Below are 12,118 nucleotides of genomic sequence, written 5' to 3' on the forward strand. Positions count from 1 at the left end.
TTGAAAATTTACCTCTATCATTAACATATTGCCTAAATAATAATGAGAAAAGAGAGCTTTAAACTTTTTAAATTGAGTTTATTTAAACAAATCCACATTTGGTCAATTATGCACTACATTCTTGCTTAATAGTATTAACCATATAGGAGTTCAGGTTTATAGGACTTAGTTTACCTATTGAACCATCATTGACTATGGAAGTACTTTCTAAGCAATCAAGATATAGACAACATTCTTTTATCTTTTCCATTACAACTTTCAAGATAGACTATCTCAAATTTTAAAGAGGCTGATACAATGCTAGATAAAGAAACAAGATATAAAGGCTTCATGTATATGTGATAGTAAAAACCAAGATATGACTCTTAGATATACAAAGTGTAAATGGATATTTAAAATATTTGTGTCAGTATTTCTGGAACCTAAAAGATAGAATTCACTGAGTTCTTTAAAGGTTTAATCAGTTAAAAATGTAAGATTAAAAAGAGTAAATGTTTTTTTGAGAAATAAGTAAAGAAAAAAATGGAAAACATGTCTTTGTTGTTCTTCCTCCATTCTAAATTGCTAACTATCCAACAGAAACCCCTAGGTCATAGTTTATGTCTCTGTTTTCATTAATGCAAGTAGAATGCTGGAAAAAGAAAAAGAAAGACATATTAACCAAATGCTGCAATCACCTTTATAATAAAATAATGAAAATATGGTTTGGGTCAAAATTTCTTTGACTTATATTTTAAAATTTGGAGGCCAATATAATAGATTTCTTTGTACAAATCTAATTCTTATTTTTGGATCATTATTATTGTGGTAGCTTATAAAAAGCTGGAAATGAAATTGTCTAGACTGACTTGGGGAATATATCCTATTTAAAGTATTTAATATGGAAGTCATTTTCACATTTTGGTCTTATATTTTCAGCTTCAGTTGGTGCTGGCTTCTGTGGGCCTGAGCTGCTGACTTGCTTGTCATGCAGCTGGAGGCCAACGTCACTGTCAAGACTCAATGACGTTCTCCTCTGCCCAAAGTCCCTGTCAGCTGCATAAAGAGGGGAGGGTTTCTTTACATTGTCAGGTGATTGCAGACCCTGTCTTTTCAAATATCAGATGTCGTCAGTGTCAGCATCAGCTGCTAGGGGCCAACCCTGAATCTCTAGGCAATTTGCAGAGTAACTGGTTTCTACATCCCTTTCGTCAGAGCTGATTTTGTGGAACAGAAAGTTGTAAACTTTCACTTCCTGCTGGCATATCTCAGTTGTCTGGGTGGCCCTGTCTCTGGTGGTCCTTGTGCTTATGGTGGCGATGAAGGCCTTGAGGTGCAGGATGCTTGGAAACATCTGGTTCTTCTGGTTGCTGATTCTCTGAAAGCTCATCATTCTCATGAGGCTGATGCCAATGCTTCTGATGATGATGATGATGATGATGATGATGATGATGATGGTGAAGGTGGTGGTCATGGGGATGTGGCTGGGGAGCCTCAGTTGTGCTTTCCACGGTGCCTGAAGATACCATTTTACAGACCTCTTCATCTTCCAGGACCTAGAACAAATTTATAATTACTTATCAACAAGTGTATAGATTTAGCAGAAGTGCACAAAAAATTATCTGTAGAGCTAACATATGTAAAATTCAAACCAGCTACTTAGGATTGAACTTGCTTTGTTTTTCTAGCCTCTTATTAATGAGATAAAAACTTGATATCAGTTTCAACACCTAGCCTTTTTAAAAAATTTGGTTCCCATTATACCTAATTATAAAATGCTTCTTGTGCAAAGTTTGCATTTAACCAAAGAATCCTCAAGCATCTCACAAAAGAATTAACATTAATGTTTTGCAAGTAGATAAAATAGAGCATAAGACAATTAAAATTCAACAGTTCACCTAAGTTTCCATACTGGTTAAATCAACAGCTGAATTCAAATTTTCCTCACCAAGAGAATTTCCCAAATTTTTAAGAATTCTGAAGAATTTAAGAGATACGTAAGGCTTAAAACGAAAGCATGAACCACTGAACTTACATCTGCAAAAGTAAAACTAAAACTGGCTAAAATAACTTACATTAAACAAACACCAAATCTTAAAAGCAGTAGAACTACATGGAAACTTTTACACCTGTATCAATCTACTCTTCTGTTCAAATTTAATGTTATATTCTGAAGTAAACCAATTCTCTCTGAGAGCTCAAAAATGCCAATAAACTCTCCTCAAAATGGGTTGTTTTTCATGCCTCAGCTTATGTCAGGAAATGTTTTGAACTTCACTAATTTTGCTACTGTGTCTCTACTGTAGAGCTGTCAGCTGCAAGTAGCAAATTACTGCCCATCTTCCACTGAGCAAAAGATTCCATTCTGCATCAATCTGTTAATTTGCTGCAAGTCTTTTTTTTTTTTGTTTCGTGTGCCCATACATCATAGGCTCAAAGCTTACAGATACAGCAATATCATATGAAACTTCTACCTAGAGTGATTTGTAAGTAAAGTTAGAGAGTATTTGGTCCCTCAAACTGATTTTCTAAGTGATATGATTCAGTGTTTTGAAAAGTTAAAAATTCTACTGGATTTTGCATACAATTATTAAATGCTATATTTTTTTGGTTATTTCTGAATTACTTTTGAAAACTTAATGCAATTTTTAAAGTTTTTATTCAATTTCCAGTTAAGACAACAGTGTATGTTGGGAAATCGAACTTCAAAAAATATATACAAAAAAAAAAAAAGACAACAGTGTAATATTAGGTTCAGGCATACCATACAGTGATTTAACACTTCCATACAACACCTAGTGCTCATCACAACAAATGAATTCCTTAATCCCCATCACCTTTTTAACCCAATCCATCTGGTAACCATCAGTCTGTTCTCTGTAGTTAAGAGTCTGTTTCTGGTTCTTGGTTTGCCTCTCTCTCTTTTCTCCCTTTGCTCATTTGTTCGTTTCTTTTTTCTTTTTTCTTTTTTTCTGCTTTATTTTTTATTTTATCTTATTTCTTTTTATTTTTTCCAAGTTTTTACTTAGATTCCAGATAGTTAACATACAGTGCAATATTAGTTTCAGGTGCAGAATTTAGTGATTCATCAGTTACATATAACACCCAGTGCTCAACATAAGTGCCCTCCTTAATCCCAATCCCTCCGTCCAGCAACTCTCGATTTGATCTCCACAATTAAGAGTCTGTTTCTTGATTTGCCTCTCTTTTTGTTCTCCCCATGTTCATTTGTATTTCCCTGATGATCAGTGATGTTGAGCATTTCTTCATGTGTCTGTTGGCCATCTGTAATGTGGCCATTTCTGGGCTGAAGGCAGCACTAAACCAGAACAATTTCTTCTTTGAAAAAATGTCCATGTGTACTGCCCATTTTTTAATTGGATTATTCAGATTTTTTGGTGTTGAGTTTTAGAAGTTCTTTATATATTTTGGATACTAACCCTTTATTAGATATGTCATTTGCAAGTAACTTCTCCCATTCCATAGGTTGCCTTTTAGTTTTGTTTCCTTCACTTTTGAGAATTTAATAATACACAAAATTTGATAAACTTAGTAACAAGCTGATAAATGTTTAAAATGCACTACATAATGCTCTAAATGTTCAGATTGATAGTAGTCTAATTTCAAAAATCAATTACTATATTTTGTTGATCCTACAATGTATTTTTTTCACATTTTGTTTTTAAAATCAGAATGCATCCTATTGTTGATGGTAACATTGCATCCTACCTTTACTGATAACATTTTTTAATAGTACATAAATTAAGGTGTCATATGATTAATGGCATCTAGGACACAATGAAATAGGAATACTCTAATTTTTTTTGGTATATCAGATATATATGGTATATAATTCCTATTCACAAGTGGTTTGTAAATTTTAAGCATGTTATGTGAAGTGTTTCTGCATTTGTTTCAATATAACTGAGTATTATTAGGCACTTGCAAAAATGCCAAATACTAAAATAAACCCAAAATATGAGGAATCAATATAGCTAGCATTTATAAGCACTTAATAGAAGTTAAACATTGAGTTAACTCTTTATTTGCACCTCAGACTTCCCATCTTTAAAAGCGGTAGAATAATTTTAAAAATAAATTAATTAATTAATTAAATTAAATAATTTTTAAAAAAAGCGGTAGAATAAGTTTCATAGGATTATAATTAAGATTAAAATGTGGAAAATTATATAACTATAGTAATCTGTTGTGCTTCATAACAACTAAATTAGTTAATTAAATAATTCATTAAAAATTGAGATTGCTTTTTTTTACAACTGGAAAAATCTGAAGGATGTATAGCTCACAAATAAAATTCAGAATTATTTTTAAACCTGAGTTCAAATTTTGCCAATTTGCTCTATTAAGGAAAACTGTTTGGAATTATTTTCAACATTGGGCAGGGGGAGGCTAGTTAATATAAATTAAAATCCATTCCTTGAGTATCTTTTTATAAACAGTATTTTAAAAGAGAGCTTCTCCTAACAAGGAAGAAATATTCTCACGGTTAAGAGAGAAATATCGGTAACAAGTAAAAAAACTATTCCAGGGCAGCCCAGGTGGCTCAGTGGTTTAGTGCTGCTCTCAGCCCAGGGTGTGAACCTGGAGACCTGGGATCGAGTCCCACGTCGAATTCCCTGCATGGAGCCTGCTTCTCCCACTGCCTGTGCCTGTGTCTCTTTCTCTCTGGGTAAATAAAATCTTAAAAAAAAAATCTATTCCACTGTTAAATAAACATGGTGATACTAACTACAGAATAGGCAGCCAGTGTAAGGGCTTCCTGGAAAAGCTGATAGTTTTACATCCTTGATAAATTAAGTAGCTATCTGGGCCCCAATTCCATTTTGGGTAATGCCATGAATAAGCTTTGCTATCACTATGCTCTTGTGTGAACATATTCAGGCTATTACAATAATGTTATTTTATGTTGGTTGAATTCTTTGACCACTTTGAACACATGCAACATCATTTGGTGGTATTTGAAATATTCAATCTACACTGATTTTTGTTTTCAAACTCCTCCTAGATAAAAGCAGCAATACAGACCTTGTAAAGATGTCTTACAATGTTACATAATAGAAAGAGGGGGTAATTATAAAAATTACTGTTGTCGTTTATTTTTCGCATACCAACAGAAACATTGATTAGCTAATTGGTCATGAAACACTAACTTATTTAGATATCTCTTAAAAGATTTTCTCTTTTCTCCCAGTGAAAATAATTGAGAAAAATAAAATACCGTGAGAGAGCAGTTTCCACATTTCTCTTCACAGTAAGCCCTCTTAATGGCTTCTTCTACATATGGAAAAGTTAGGAAGGAGTAAGGCAAACCAAGATGATATACAAGACGGCCACATCTAAAAAAAAAAAAAGAAATACAATATCATTACAATATTTTCTGTATCATGATCATACTCAAGCAGTTTGGGTTAGATATTGTTGGTTTAATGGTCTTTTTTTTTTTTTTTTTTTTTTTTTGGTTTAATGGTCTTTTTAACTAAGACCCATTCACAACTTCAGTAAATTTCCTTGAATGGGGTCTCAAATGAGCTCCCTGACACTGAATACCAGCTTAGGTCACAGCACAACAACATTAAGTCTAACCCTAGCATTTCAAAATGTTATAGATATGCCACTATTAATATCAAAACTACATAGTTTAGCTATTGTGACTTGGTCAAATATAATTTGGTAATAGACATAAAACCTACCAATGCCCAAACCACCAACCTATCATAAATTGGGCTCTGCAAATCACATGAGGTTTTCATAACTGCTATGGCAGCACAAATTCCACACAAGAAAAAAATCACAGTACAACAAAAAAGATCCTCATGTCTTGGTCCCACTTATTTAAAAAATATATCTGATGCAACAAAAAATTTCAGTATAATGAAAGAAATGAAACTATAATACTTGGTATTCTCAGAAATGGTGGAGTTGAAATGTCCTTCTTGCCTACATTTTACCCAGCATATATAATATTATGTGAATATCAAGAAGCTACACTTTGCAACTATCTAAATTAGAAGTTTGCAATCCTAAAAGAATATATAATATTAAAAATATTTAGAATAAGATGAATTAGGGCTTAGGCCTAAACAGAGTCTGGCTTCACCATTTCTGAAAAGTCAGAAAAAAACAGCACCAACTAACCAAATAACGTAAGCACTGAGGATTCTTCAAAATACAAATGTTTTATTCATTCATGGGATCAAAAGCAGATTTATGCAGATTTGACATAAATGATTAACACACTGTATAGTTCAGAAATTCAGGTATGTAACTTTTATACTGTTAATCAGAGTAGAGATAAGCAAGTGGTCTGCAAAGTATAGTTATTCATCTGCAAAATTCTCAAGTTAGATTTGTACATGATATACAAATTGATCCTTCTTTTTCAGGATGCCAATCTATGGGGGGGAAATGTATAGTTAATTTTCTCTATTTCCCTACAAGAATGGTGAATTCTTTGCACAAAAGAGTCATTTCAAAAACATTAAAACCAAACATTCTAATGTGCTCACTCTGAGTACCTGGTAATAAAACAAAAGAAGATTTCTTATTTCAAATCACTTACTATTAAATGAAAAGCAAGTTATATTTTAATTTGGTGTGTGTGTTTGTGTGTGTGTATGTACATACCTGTCATATATGAGGAAGTCATCCTTTTTCCCATTTAAGAGAGTCCAGACATCTGTTTGATTTTCTTCTTGTTGATAAACAGGAATGTGCTCTGAAACCTTATTTTTAAGATACACATATTTTAATTGAGAAGAGAGTCCTTGATGATTAACAACAACATAAGAGATGTTCAAAAATCCTTCTTTCTCCAGCTTTACCCGCAGGTCTTCCAATCTAAAATATTTGGGAAAAATACAAAAAAAAGGAATAATCTCATTTACTCTATTAGAGACTTCTCTCTCCTTGCTATTTTTCACATGAAACTCTTTCACTTTTTTTTACTTATCTCTTCTTTGTATTGTCGTAAAAAATTAAAACTTCTGTTTTTTTCAATTTATTGAGCAATTGTGCTCAGTTAATACCAAACACCAAATGGTTGCACAAGAAATAGCTCATTTGGTCCTCAAATTAATAATACAAAGTGTGTATTTTTTAATCCATCTGACAGAGTATTCTACCCAATAAATACTGAATAACCCAACAAATAAAAAACATTTGTTATACATATAATTTATATACGCATATATATGTTAAATGACACAAGACATTTGGTGGCAATCTAGTGTTGATTCTACTCCAGCAAAGCACAGTATTTGCTTCCTGTATAAAAATAACTAACATATTTGCAGGATTATGTTTTAGAATATTTCCTTACACAAGTAATACATATTTAGTAGGACATTTATAAAATATAGGTCCACAAAATGAAGACAATTGTTCTATAATCCCAGGAAAACCACTATAAATTTTTTGGTGTATATCCTCCTAGTATACTTTCTTCTAATACATTTTATGCAAACTTGTATAGTTTTTCTAATAAACACATCTTTTCCATTTCTATTTTTATTTCATGTATGTATGTATTTAATAGCTTTCCCCTTGAGAAATCCTAGACCACAGAAAGCCTCTCACCTGGATGCCTGCAGTATGCACAGGTATCAGCTGGCTTGAAGAAGAGCAACCACTGTCACTGAACCATTTGAGTTCAGCATTGGATTTTGATCCCTTATGCTCCAGGCTGGAGGTTGCTTACAAAAGGAGCTTTGTCCCTGGCTCTCTGCTCCTCCCCATGGGAGAAAACAGAGAGCCAGGGCAAGCCCCAGGCTTCTCCACATTGCTGGGGTTGTCCTGTAAAAGAAGAAATCTTTCTGTCATCTTCACAGGTGACCTCAAAGTCATCACCAGGAATTTCTATAAAGCCAGCCAGTCCAATTCACCTTCCTATCAGTACCTAGCCTATGAATTCTATCCCAGCGCTGCCAGCCTCATTATGTTGGGTCTCTGCACCAAATCTTCCCAGATGGGGCAGAAAATCAGCCAGAGGCAGAGGAGTTATCAAAGTATCTCCTAACTACCTGGCTTGGCAAGATATTTTAGTAAGCATGCAATGGAGATTTGCCTGAACAGGCAGCCAAGTACTTGTCTAGGAGAAGATAAAAGTTTAGAAAAATTTTGAGATAGCCCCTATAACCAAATAACATTCTACAAATGATTTTGTTTTTAAGATGCACCAAGTTCTGGCTGCTGCTTTCTATCATCCACCAATCTAAGAAAAGGAAAAGGTAAGTAGCGGGTTCTGCACAGAAATGGAAAAAGTCAGCATGGAAAGAGAACCCAGGAAGAAAAGAGGTGGCAAAAAGGACAATTTGCCAACCTGAAGGTGGCTTACATGGGGCTCTTCAGGTTCAAGCATTCTGTTTTTATAAGTCTCTTTGGTACAGCTCCCTTCTGTTCCTCTTATTTTTTAAAGTCTAGCTCTATGTAAACAATAAAGGATTTGAATCTTTTCAGGTATAAAAGCACCTGCCAAAATGTTACTACCACATCCCAGATAAATATGGACCAAAGAAAAAAACCTGACCAAGGAAAACAGTCGCAAATAACTCCCCCTCTATCATTCCAAGCTCACTGCAATTTACACTCAGTCTACATATTGACTACCATGACTTTCAGGAAGTTTCTGTGACTAGGTGGCATGCTCTTGGGTAAAAAGATGCCCTCTCTGGGTAGAAAAGTTAAATATCTGACCAGAAATATTGCCCCAAATAAGGCTAACTCTCTCAGTAGACAGGTACACATAAAACAGGTGATTTGTGGAGAGGTGGTGAAAATAAGGAACACATTCAGCAGAGATGAGCCGAAAAGAAAAATCCAACCAGGAACAAGCTTATTCTTATATAAAAGTCTGTGGAGAGTGATCAGGACAACATTCTAGAACTAGGAAGCTGTCACACTTTCAGACTGGGATAAGCAGAAGAACTTTTGTAGGGGGTAGGGGAGGGAATGCGGAATAAGTTACCTAGAGTGAGCCCCAAATTAAGATGGGTGTAGAAAGGCTAGAATCAGATTGACTGGAGCTCTCATGCACTGGTACATATAGATAGAAGTTTTAAAAACCTGACTAGGGTGATCCCTGGGTGGCTCAGTGGTTTAGCGCCTGCCTTTGGCCCAGGGCTGATCGAGTCTGGATCAAGTCCCACATCAGGCTCCCTGCATGGAGCCTGCTTCTCCCTCTGCCTGTGTCTCTGCCTCTGTGTGTGTGTGTGTGTGTGTGTCTCATGAATAAATAAATAAAATCTTTAAAAAAATAAGATAAAATAAATAAATAGATAAACAAAAGCCTGACTATCTTTCACATTATTTAACACAAACAAAATTCCTACCTATATAGGATATCTTGATAAGAGCCTAACAAAAGAGAAGAGAGAGAAAAATTAAATGATTTATTAAGGACACCCAACTATTCTAATATTTTTAAGATCCTAATATTTAAAAATAAAGGCTATATCTGGACTAAATCTAGGGAATTTCTTTAGCCTAGTATTTATACTGATGGTGCAAATTACCCTCGTTATAGCTAACCACTCATTGAGCATTTACAGAACTCTACACAAGTGGTATTAAGCACCTCTCTATATCATGTCAGTTAATCCTTACAACTATGTGACCATCATCATCCTCTTCTGCAGCTCAGGAAACCATGGCTAAGAGAGAGTTAGGCATCTGGGTCAACTCCACATAGCTAGTAAGTCACAAAAGAGACTGGATTCAAACCAGTTCTGCTAAATCCAAAACATGATCTCTCAGCTATTAGATAGATCACCTCTAACAACTACAGTAGCCAGGGTTTAGTTAGTTTATGCCCTAGGATGGCAAAGAGAACATTAAAATAATTCAAGCTGTTTTCTTTCTTACTAGAATGGAGAGATTTCCCCTACTTTCTAGAATATAATTTCAGTAATTATGGAATCTTCAGAATAAATTCAGCACTTGGCATGCTCACTTTACCATATACATACACTTTCAAGGGGCTAAATATAAATGAAAAGACTTTTTTCCACTCATTTCCCTCATTTAGTTTTTTGATTAAAAAAAGGCATAAAGTCATTGGCAGAGAGTAGTAGATTATGGAGTTCACACAAATTTTCTTCTTTTGTTATGATCAATAGGCTGTTCAACTTCATTTTCTTAACATCATTTTTTACATAATTAACATTTGATTATAATTATAGCTATCAGATAGCCATATAAAATAATGAAGATAAGTAAATGGGAATTATTGGAAGCTGTTCAAAGTAGTTGTAAAGTTTCACTAATCTCAACACTTTTCAATCACAAAACTAGATTTTTTTTTATCAAATACAGGCTTACATTTGTTTTAAATTCCCCATTAAAAGGCAAAATATGCAGAAACCTTTTCCTGAAATTCAGACTGGCATCTGAGGGTCCTTCCTCATTCACCTGAAAGCCCCACTCACCTTGTACACTGCAAAACTTTGCATTTAATTCCAAGCCACCTGATTTGACATGGGTTTTAACTCTTTTAAGGGAAAGCACTTCTGTACAATGGACAGAACCTGTTCTCTCCCACCTGCCACCCCAGCTCTCTTTATTTTTTCCTGAAACTCTCACAATATCCCTGGACATTTCTACAGCATGTAGAATGGCCATATTTCAGTCTCTACCCTTCAAATCCATGGGCTGATTTTTCCTTAGAGTTCTCACTCTGCTTTTCAGTGGGAGATATTTAAGCTTGAATATGCAATACTGCTTATATAACAACACGACTGTTTGCAGAGTAACAGCATTCCATTTCTCCAGCCTCCCCTGCTCCCATCTTCAAGTGGAAGGCAGGGCAGCAATCAGAGGACAGCCTAGTGCCTGGGCCAGAATCTCACCCACCACACCCAATTCCAGACTCTTTTGTTCTCTTTCTTTTATATTATTTCTATTTTATTTACCCATCTCCCTTTTTAAAAAATCTATCCTGTCTTTAAAAATGACAGAAACATTTCATCAGACTCAAAATCAAATTATTTAGCCAACTCTAAAGGAATCAAAGTAAAGTTCCTACTTACACAACCCCTTCTGACCGGGCTGCTTCCCTTCTCTTTGCTCAGCTCTGCAGCTCTTCCAAGCCCCAGCCAGAAGCCCTGGTATTTATAGTCCTGTTGTTTACCTCTCTCCAGCAATAGTCCAAAGTTCATTGCCCGCTCTGACTGTGACCTTGCAAGCAGAGCAAACTCTTGAACTGATTATTATAAACAACTTAAAAGAAAGGATGTGCTGCCAAGCATAAAATAGGGGGAAAGTTTTTTTGCAATTACTGATTTATTTCCTATCCTTTTTAATCACCCCAGTATCTAGAATTTAATGGTACAGTCGGGGGCGGGCGGAAGGGCTAAGGGTAAAAGGGCCTCCAAGTCATGTTCTTTTTCAAACTATAATAGGGAAAAGCATTTGCTGAGCCAGCAAGTTAAGCTGCTGCTTTTTTAAAGAGGAAAAAAAAAAGTTTTTCCTTTTGCTCTGTTGTGGCCAGGTTATCCTAACCCAGACTGTGTGAGCTTTGTTAGAAAAGTCACCTGCTGTTCCAGAACTTTCCGACCTCCTGTGGTTACAGACCTGCTTGGATTGTTTTGCTGTGTTTAAAAGTTGGATCTGTGTGGAATCTCAACAGGACCTCTGCTCTTTTCTTTTTCATTTAAGAAAAGGAACAAGAGGGATCCCTGGGTGGCGCAGCGGTTTGGCGCCTGCCTTTGGCCCAGGGCGCGATCCTGGAGACCCGGGATCGAATCCCACGTCGGGCTCCCGGTGCATGGAGCCTGCTTCTCCCTCTGCCTGTGTCTCTGCCTCTCTCTCCCTCTCTCTCTGTGTGACTATCATAAATAAATAAAAATTAAAAAAAAAAAAAGAAAAAAAAAAAAGAAAAGGAACAAGAAACGAAGACTTGTAGTTGAGGGAAACCAAGCCTCATATAATCATCACAGACATCTTACTCCTTGGAAGGCCTATGCATCCTGCTGAATTTTTTAAGAATAGAAAGAAATATTTACAAATAAAAGTACCATACAAATAAAAGTTTCTAGTGGAGTAGTTGGACATGGAAAAGGGTATAGAAATTTCAAATTTTTCACAAATTAAATTGAAAATTCTTACTCTTTCAGAAAGAGGTAAA

General features: G+C 35.1%; 1 protein-coding gene across 1 annotated transcript; it reads right to left on the bottom strand.

The window, feature by feature from the left end:
* Positions 1–57: 57 nt before the first annotated feature.
* Positions 58–11,177, bottom strand: SELENOP (selenoprotein P). Its single transcript, XM_055325626.1, has 5 exons — positions 11,022–11,177; positions 7,576–7,791; positions 6,625–6,837; positions 5,219–5,336; positions 58–1,535 (listed from the first exon to the last, which is right to left on the bottom strand). The coding sequence occupies exons 2-5, from the start codon at positions 7,776–7,778 to the stop codon at positions 894–896; spliced, it is 1,176 nt and encodes a 391-aa protein (XP_055181601.1). The 5' UTR covers positions 7,779–7,791; positions 11,022–11,177; the 3' UTR covers positions 58–893.
* Positions 11,178–12,118: the final 941 nt, after the last annotated feature.

Source organism: Nyctereutes procyonoides, unplaced genomic scaffold (assembly GCF_905146905.1).
Source record: "Nyctereutes procyonoides isolate TBG_1078 unplaced genomic scaffold, NYPRO_anot_genome, whole genome shotgun sequence".
Classification (NCBI taxonomy): domain Eukaryota; kingdom Metazoa; phylum Chordata; class Mammalia; order Carnivora; family Canidae; genus Nyctereutes; species Nyctereutes procyonoides.